The sequence below is a fragment of the Xenopus laevis genome, chromosome 9_10S (assembly GCF_017654675.1).
Source record: "Xenopus laevis strain J_2021 chromosome 9_10S, Xenopus_laevis_v10.1, whole genome shotgun sequence".
NCBI classification, from domain to species: Eukaryota; Metazoa; Chordata; class Amphibia; order Anura; family Pipidae; genus Xenopus; species Xenopus laevis.
In genome coordinates, this window is record NC_054388.1 from 4,130,010 (window position 1) to 4,139,553 (window position 9,544).

Genomic DNA, 9,544 nt, shown 5'->3' on the forward strand with positions numbered 1-9,544 from the left:
ACCTATCTAGTGTTACCAATCCCTATTTCTGTAGGGAAATGAGAGAGAGCAGACAGTAACCCTTCCAACACTTTCCTCTTGTCTCTATATATTAGGTACCTATCTAGTGCTACCAATCCCTATTTCTGTAGGGAAATGAGAAAGAGCAGACAGTAACCCTTCCAACACTTTCCTCTTGTCTCTATATATTAGGTACCTATCTAGTGTTACCAATCCCTATTTCTGTAGGGAAATGAGAGAGAGCAGACAGTAACCCTTCCAACACTTTCCTCTTGTCTCTATATATTAGGTACCTATCTAGTGCTACCAATCCCTATTTCTGTAGGGAAATGAGAAAGAGCAGACAGTAACCCTTCCAACACTTTCCTCTTGTCTCTATATATTAGGTACCTATCTAGTGTTACCAATCCCTATTTCTGTAGGGAAATGAGAGAGAGCAGACAGTAACCCTTCCAACACTTTCCCTTTGTTTCCTTTGTTTTTTAATTTATTTGCACAGATACTAAAACATGACCCACTAACACATGATCAACTACAATAGTGAGCCGACTCGTGTCATTAGGTCATTGTCCTCGTAGCGATCGATTTTATTGATAAGTGATATAAGGCCAGATTTCAGTTGTGACAAATATAAGTGCTACAAACAAGAATGGGTCATTGAAAAAAAAAAAAAAAGAAACAATTGTATTGAATTCAAATTTGATATATTTATATATGGACAAGATTGAAATCGCTCTATGGCTGAAGTCCATTTCATGTAGTAGGAGATACACAATCTTCTGGAACATCTCATAGAACGGGGCCAATTACAAAGACCTACGTATGAGTCAGAAATAAAAAATGGGGTGTCGTGGGATTATTGTGGCAGCTGCAATAATGTCGACTGTCCTGAGGGCAGATAAGTGATGTTACGAGCCCGAGAGAGCTGGTAGGCAATGTCCTCTGCGGCTTCCAGTTTGCGCAGCTCGATGAGCCCGTCTCCAGCGTCCGCTAGTGAAGTTGCAATGAGCTCCGCTGCCTTCGAGTCTCCTTCTGCTGAAATGACGGCGGCTTTCTTTTGCTGTTCAGCCTGAATAAAAGAAACCGGTAGGATTTTGGTCACAATTTCAATTGCACATACTAGGGATGTACCGTATCTACTATTTTGGATTCGGCCGAACCTCCGAATCCTTCTCGAAAGATTTGGCCGAATACCGAACCAAATCCTAATTTGCATATGCAAATTAGGGGTGGGAAGGGGAAACATTTTTACTTCCTTGTTTTGTGACAAAGTCACGCAATTTCCCTCCCTGCCCCTAATTTGCATATGCAAATTAGGACTTGGATTCGGCTGGGCAGAAGGATTTGGCCGAATCCTGCTGAAAAAGGCCGAATCCCGAACCGAATCCTGTATTCAGTGCATCCCTATTACATACAGGCCTGGACTGACAATCTGTGGGTTCTGGCAAATGCCAGAGGGGCTGCTATAAGGTCCCATAGACAGTCACTATTTAGTGGGCTGGTGGGAGATGTTTGGGCCTCTGTGTGGGCTGATTGGGCATCTGTGTACCTGAAATGCCAGGGCCTATTTTAATTCTCAGTCCGGACCCGATTACAAACCAGTAAATAGGAATACAGGCTGACATACAGACTAGAGCAGTGATCCTCAACCAGTGGCTCAAGTGTAACATCTTACTCACCGACCCCTTGGATGTTGCTCCCAGGGGCCTCAAAGCAGGTGATTCTTTTTGAATTCCAGACAAGTTTTAGTTGCATAAAAACTCTGTACTGCCAAATAAAGCCTCCTGTAGGCGGTCCATCTAAAGGTGGCCATAGACGCACAGATAATATCGTACGAAATGAATTTTCGGCCGATATTCGTTGCGTGTATGGTGGAAAAAGAGCCGACCGATATCGGCAGAAGACTTGGATATCGGTCGGCTCGTCGATGGGGCTGGACGGAAAATTTTGATTGGGTGTCTTTGAAGGGACCCAAACATCGGCCATTGTTAGTGCTGAATCATCAGATACAGGTAGAATTGTATTGTTTCTATATGTCTATCTGACCATTCAGCTCTACACGTGTGTATTGAAACCAACGATCTTTCTTGAAAGCGTCTTTTCCAAGAAAGATCGTAATTGTTACGTCTAGGGCCACCAATAGCCAATTTGTTCCCCCAGGAACATAAATTATGCTTGTGTTGCTCTTCAACTCTGTCTACATTTGAATGTGACCCATGAGTAAAAAAGGTTGGGGAACTTCACATCTCCAAACATCCTGAACATCGTTTTTACATCTTTATGTCGTTTATCTCTACTTCTTCAGTTTCTTGTGCCCCATTAACCTTCTACTAAACGGTTACTCGTGTACCTTCTCGACGATAAACCTGGCGCGCTCGGCTTCCTGCTGGGACACCTGTTTGGCTTCTACGGCCTCCGTGAACTCCTTGCCGAACGTCAAATGCGTCTGAATAAAGGAAATAGAATATTTGCAGGTTACCTGTAAATTCTACAGCACACGCCATATACATGACACGGACGTTGCACAAAAGTGTCTTCTCATTTGGAGGAAGTTAATCCGATCTTCTTGCTACATCACATGCGGTTTAAAAAAAAAACCAAAAGCCGAGGGGATCCATGATCACAGCGTTTACAAACCCAGGTCAATTTGTGGAAGAAACTGGGATTAGGATTAGTCCAATTTAGACCTTGGGGAATTCCAAAACCGTTGATGACTTTCCTGTGACTCCAAGTCTTGGAGACACCGGAAGAAGCGGTTGGACTACAGATCACAGTTGAATGGATTGAAGATAAATGAAGCACATGAAGGTCAGTTTCAGGACCCACCGTGAGTGATTTTGGGCAGTGTAACCAAATCAGACACTTTGCCATCAAAACGTATATGGGATTTATTTAAGGCCACTGAGATTTGGGGCCACGTAAGGTAAACGGCCTTCTTCCACTCGCCTTAGTAATTGTTTATTTAAAGTGATTATATAAAATATCCTTACTGCAAATATTTTACTCAGTACTTTCTTTTGTTCTTCTTGTGGATTTTGCCGGCTTTTAGGCAACTGTATGAGCCCCACTCAGGTTACTGTGACTCCCGCCAACCTCAGCAATGATTATTTTATTCTGAGATTCTCCTATGAGCATAATGGCATAGGGTGCGAGCTACATTATTAGTAGCTGAAATCTTTAGGAATATGAATGACCAGGTTTGCTCTGATGTACTGATCCATAAGTCATAAGAGAGCATCATTACCGTATATACTCGAGTATAAGCCGAGGTACCTAATTTTACCTACGAAAACTGGGAAGACTTGTTGACTCGAGTATAAGCCTAGACACAACTACAGCCCTGTCTCCCAGCAGCGCACATTCCGCCAAAGCGACCCCCCCAGCAATCAACCGGACTTCTTTGCAAAGTTGATGGTGACAGAGAATTGCCAAACGGATTACTGTGTGCATTGTCCCACTATCATGTGCAGAGGGTGCTGTGTGATATTGCCATCACTGTTAATCTTTCGTATAACCAATAGATGGCGCTGTGTAATATTGCAGTCACTGTTATTCTTTCATATAACCAACAGATGGCGCTGTGTGATATTGCAGTCACTGTTATTCTTTCGTATAACCAACAGAGGGCATTGTGGGATATTGCAGTCTCTCCCCAAGTGAACTGTTGGTATAGGAATGATTAAAAGTGACTGCAATCTCAGCTACTGCCCACTGTCTCGAATATAAGCCGAGGTAGACTTTTTCAGCACATTTTGGATGCTGAAAAACTCGGCTTATACTCGAGTATATAAGGTACTTATCTTACCAAAAACAACCACCTTTCCACAACGTTTATAGCATTACAGACATTGTTCCTCCCACAATGCACCACCATCATCTTCATCTCACTCTCCCATCACTTCTAGGATCCTATTTCAATGTTATTTTGCAATCATAACCCATGTGGTATATTGATCAGTAAAGAGAAGTCCTCACCAGTGAAACATCATCCAGGATGAGACCAAAGGTGGCTGCTCTCTCCATCAGATCCTCGCTCACCTGCCTGGACACCAGCTCTCTCTGTGTGATCAGCTCCCCTGCATCAAAACGGGCCTGGAACACACGTTTCAGAGAATGAATACAAATACACAAAGACATGAAAAAGCTCTTGTAATGTAACTCCACAATATATTGATGCAGGTGCAATGTTAAGTGTGAGCTGCTGTTGCTTGTTTTGAACCCCAATTCTCTCCCCTAGACATTAAACGAGTGCACAGTGTCTCAAACACCATTGTCTTTAAAGGGATACTGTTATGGGAAAAAATTTTTTTTTCAAAATGAATCAGTTAATAGTGCTTCTCCAGCAGAATTCTGCACTGAAATCCATTTCTCAAAAGAGCAAACAGATTTTTTTATATTCAATTTTGAAATCTGACATGGGGCTAGACATATTGTCAGTTTCCCAGCTGCCCCCAGTCATGTGACTTGTGCTCTGATAAACTTCAATCACTTTTTTCTGCTGTACTGCAAGTTGGAGTGATATCACCCCTCCCTTCCCCCCCCCAGCAGCCAAACAACAGAACAATGGGAAGGTAACCAGATAGCAGCTCCCTAACACAAGATAACAACTGCCTGGTAGATCTAAGGGCTATTCCACACGGGGAGATAGCGACGCGTTTGCGGTCGCCGCGACAGTCGCAGGCGACAGTTTTGTATGGGCGCCTATGTAAAAACGCCTGTGCTAACCACACAGTCGCCTGAAAATGCCTCGCCAGGCTTTTTCAGGCGACTGTTGAAAAGCGCATCGCCTCGTGTGGTTAGCACAGGCGTTTTTACATAGGCGCCCATACAAAACTGTCGCCTGTGCCGGTCGCGGCGACTGTCGCGGCGCTTTGTCGCCGCGACCGCAAACGCGTCGCTATCTCCCCGTGTGGACTAGCCCTAAGAACAACATCTCAATAGTAAAACCCATGTCCCACTGAGACACATTCAGTTACATTGAGAAGGAAAAACAGCAGCCTGCCAGAAAGCATTTCTCTCCTAAAGTGCAGGCACAAGTCACATGACCAGGGGCAGCTGGGAAATTGACAATATGTCTAGCCCCATGTCAGATTTCAAAATTAAATATAAAAAAATCTGTTTGCTCTTTTGAGAAATGGATTTCAGTGCAGAATTCTGCTGGAGTAGCACTATTAACTGATGCGTTTTGCAAAAAAACATGTTTTACGATGACAGTATCCCTTTAAAGTGTTCCTGGAATGCACAATTTCCCAGTCTGCTGCCTGACAATCTACTTAGAACCCTGCTCCCCTTACATACTCTGCAAGCGTTCACCCCCCCCCTAAAATTTAGAAAAGGTATAGCAGGGCTGAACTGATGCCACTGCCTAAGTGCAATCGCTTACACTCACCTGTGGCCCTAACTAGAGTCCTGCGCGGAACCAATTTCTGAGACCCGACCCGACCCCACAACCCGAATCGCAACCCGCATATTTAGCCACTTTGATCCGTTACCCGACCCGGAACTGCCTTACCCGCAACCACCATCAAACAGGAAGTGACCTTGCTGCAATAATTGGGCGGGGACAGAAACAAGTTTCGTAAAACATTAAAAGGAGTAAAATCTAGACGATATTCCATAAGATAAGACATTTAGATGAGACCCGTGGGTTACCCCGCACCTGAAAATCCTCCCCTCATTCCGCAGGGTGCCAGCTTTTTTGCGGCTAACCCACGGGAACCCGACCCGTTGCAGGACTCTAGCCCTAACCCCAACACCTAGGACACCAGAACCCACATAGATTGTTAGCAGTATGGGCCAGGGCATTTATTCATAAGATCCCAATGGACCTGGGCAATATTTATTCATTCCTGCTCTCACTCACTTCATGGCACACACATCCATGCAACACATTTAAAGACCCTTTTAGGACACTTCTATAACTGAAATTCTGGCTCTAGCACCTACTTCTGCATGCGAATCTATTATGGGATAGGGAAGACGTTTCCCATTCATTTTTGCACAAAAACAAAGGTACAAAATACAAGATGCTCCCTCATCCCACTTACCACGACAGATTTCAGGACCTCCGTTGTAATGGAGGGCAGGACTCTCTCATCATAATCCTCTCCGATGCTGGTGAAGATTCGCGGCAACTGATTGGCCACTGGCCGGAAAAGTATACGCAGTGTAATGTTTACATTCTGTAGATCTGGAAAACGAAGTGCGCAAGTCTTTGGTTAAAGAAAAAAAAGAAAAGAAAACAAGCACCCGTAAAAGAGGGGTTCACCTTTACCTTAACTTTTAGTATGTTATAGACTGGCCAATTCTAAGAAACTTTTCAATTGGTCTTCATTATATATTTTTTATAGTTTTCTTTCTACTTGCCTTCTTCTTCTCTTTCCAGCCTTCAAATGGGGGTCACTGACCCCCAACTAAAAACAATTGCTCTGTAAGGCTACAAATGTAATGTTATTAGGGATGCAACGAATCCAGGATTCGGCCTTTTTCAGCAGGATTCGGATTCGGCCGAATCCTTGTGCCTGGCCGAACCAAATCCGAATCCTAATCTGCTTATGCAAATTTTGGGGAGGGAGGGATATCAAGTGACTTTTGTGTTACAAAACAAGGAAGTAAACCAATTTTTTCCTTTCCGGCCTCTAATTTGCATATGCAAATTAGAATTCAGTTTAGGACTAATCTTCCAAGATGGATTCGGCCGAATCCAAAATAGTCGATTCGGTGCATCCCTAAATGTTATTGCTCCTTTTATTTCTCATCTTTCTATTCAGACCTTTCCTATTCATATTCCAGTCTCTTATGCAAATCAGTGCATGGTTGCTAGGGGAATTTGGACCTTAGAAACCAGATTGCTGAAACTGCAGAGCTGCTGAATAAAAAGCTAAATAACCCAAAAATAACAAAAAACGAAAACCAATGGCAAATTATCTCAAAATAACACTTTCTACATCATGCGAAGATTTACTTTAAAGGTGAACAACCCCTTTCATAGAAGGTTTTTTGAAACTGACCCTAAAAAAGGTGGAATGAGCCACTCACCTTTGCTGCCTGTGATGACAGGTAAGTTGCGAGGACGAGAGCGACAGTCGAAAATGATGGGTTTCTGGACCCAGGGAATAAGGAAATGGGTTCCCTCCCCCGAGACCACATCCTGTACCCCTCGAAACCTATCGAAGATCACTGCGTTGTGTCCAGCGTCCACTGAAAGAGAAGGAAGAAAGGGGTGTTAGGATTGATGATAAACAATGGAGATTGGGAGTAGGGGTCCCCAAACTTTTTTTTTTGTTACTCGTTAGCCACATTCAAATGTAAATAAAAGTTGGGGAGCAACACGGGTATGAAAAAAGTTCCTGGAGGTGCCAGATAATGGCTGTGATTGGCTACTGGTAGCCTCTATGTGGACTGGCTGTGTACACCTGCCTTTTATACAACTAAAACTTGCCTTCAAAAATAATCACATGCTTTGAGGCCACTGGGAGCAACATCCAAGGGAAGATGTTGTTGATGAGCCACTGGTTGGGGATCAGTGATGTAGAGTATAAAAGTGGCCAGCTTGTCATGTATAGCGTACAAAGCTGCCTCCATATTAAGACGCCCCTTTATGTTGGGATCTTAGAGTTAAGATGTAAGTGGGAAGGATTGGAACGGGTGTTATTTACCATTGTACAATGCCGAGTTCACAACCCCTCCGGCGACAGCCAATCCTAGGCCGAGCTTCCCGATCGTCTCAAAGAGCCGCGCTGCCATTGGTCCGTGTTGGTTGTGGGCGTTGTTTCAAAACTAGACGGAGAGAGCGAGAGGTGAAGCAGTTAACCCTTCCAATCCACGTTACTGACGAGTAGAACTAATATTTCTATATTTTAGCTTCTCTCATCATCTGCTCCAGCACCTATAGACACTGCCTGATTTACTTCTTGTAATTGTCAGCTCTGTTGAGCCACAGCCCGCGGTAACGTCACTTTCAGCCCTTTCTAATATTCGGCGACGGTGGTGCAAACCCAAAGTGACGTCATCAAAAGTGGGCGGGGCAGAAACAAGTTTTGTATAACTTTAAAAGGAGTAAAATATAGACAATATTACAGACGTGCACCTGAAAATCCTCCCCTCATTCTGCAGGGTGCCTGCTTTTTTGGGTAACCTGCGGGTACCTGACCCACTGCAGGACTCTACCTCCAGGATTCCCCAACTGCAACTCCCAGGGGTGTAAGTACAAAGGGAGCAGACCCTGAGGCTGCAGAGGCACTGGCTCCTATATGTATATATGTGTGTATGTATGAGCAAAACTAGTGGGGCCCTAATATGCTCTTGGGGTGCCATAAAATGTGATGGGGGCCCTAATTTGCCCTGGGGGGCCTAAAATGCTATGGGGGGCCCTAATATGATCTGGGGGACCTAAAATGCCCTGGGGGGTCATAAAATGCCATGGGTGGCCCTGATATGATTGGGGGGACCTAAAAGGCCCTGGGGGGCCATAAAATGCCATGTGGGACACTAAAATGCCCTGGGGGGGCTTTAAATGTCATGGAGGGCCCTAAAATGATCTGGGGGAACTTAAATGCCCCGGGGGCAGCACTAAGTCAAATACCCTCACACACTACAGACCTTTCGCTGCCTCAGAGGATTCAATGACCTTTAGGCTGTGACAGGGAGTTGCAGTTGCGCTACGATTTCCCAGAATGCCTCAGAGACACAGTCCTACACAGGAACCGCTTCTAGGCTCAACATTGTCCTTCTCCCGCCTTCCCCCTGATATATTTTATAGATACACACACCGCTAATTATGTCCCCGGTCTCTCACCTCCTTACGCTCTGACCTCCACACGAAACACGCTTCGCGAAGACGCATGCGCAATCTTTCCCTATCTAGAGCTACGACGTGATTGGCTGCCCGACCGCGCGCTGCACTGTGGTACTTGTAGTTCCGGCACGTGCTTCCCCTGACGCTTCCTCTCTGCTTGCAGACTACACCTCCCATAGCTGCTTGGACTTGACATTGGGACTGGGTTATTCGGCTGTCATGTGAAGAGGGGAAGGGGAATAAAGAGAAGTGGGCGGTGTTGTATATTAACTCTCTCTCCTCAGAGAACACTACTTCTCTCTCTGCCCATTTCTGGAGCACTTGGGCCAAGTGTTTGCCCCTCTCCTCCCAGCAACATCTTAGGGCCCTATAATACTGGGAGCTTTGCCTTTAGCAGGAGAGGAGATGGTTGAGGTGTACTAGAAGCCTTGCAGCAAGCTAAATGCCCCTTGTGCTCTCTGTCCTTCCTCAGACTCCATTTTGGTACAAGATTCTGTACTGATACCTCCCCCCCTCCAGTGTCCGCCTGTGGTTTAGTCTCCCTAGTGAATGCAGTGGTGCCAGGCCGAACCATTTGCCCACACAGGGAGATTTTAGTTCAGGAGAAATACAAACGCCTCAGAGATGGACATTAACAGTGATGGAAGGCGCTAACATTAATCACTGCTTTCCCCTTACACTTAGCGCCATATTTATTAACATTGAATCACCAATAATGTTACCCAGGGCAACCAATCAGATGTTGGC

General features: G+C 45.0%; 1 protein-coding gene across 2 annotated transcripts; it reads right to left on the minus strand.

Annotated features, from left to right (window-relative positions):
- Nucleotides 1-464: 464 nt before the first annotated feature.
- On the minus strand, nt 465-8,826 carry phb.S (prohibitin S homeolog). 2 transcript variants are annotated; one of them, NM_001086350.1, is given in 7 exon segments: nt 465-1,069; nt 2,351-2,446; nt 3,976-4,092; nt 6,048-6,190; nt 7,039-7,200; nt 7,659-7,779; nt 8,798-8,826. In NM_001086350.1, coding segments are annotated over 6 exon segments (819 nt in total). In that variant the 5' UTR covers nt 7,747-7,779; nt 8,798-8,826; the 3' UTR covers nt 465-856.
- Between the last annotated feature and the right edge of the window lie 718 nt (nt 8,827-9,544).

Bases quoted from the DNA above. Each gene is read 5' to 3' on its own strand.
- phb.S (XM_018237187.2), bottom strand. From the start codon at position 7,746: ATGGCAGCGCGGCTCTTTGAGACGATCGGGAAGCTCGGCCTAGGATTG. The intron at 6,191-7,038 runs GTGAGTGGCTCA...TTCGTTTTCCAG, and splicing joins TGTCATCACAGGCAGCAAAG to ATCTACAGAATGTAAACATT. The intron at 4,093-6,047 runs GTAAGTGGGATG...CGTGTGTTCCAG, and splicing joins AGGTCCTGAAATCTGTCGTG to GCCCGTTTTGATGCAGGGGA.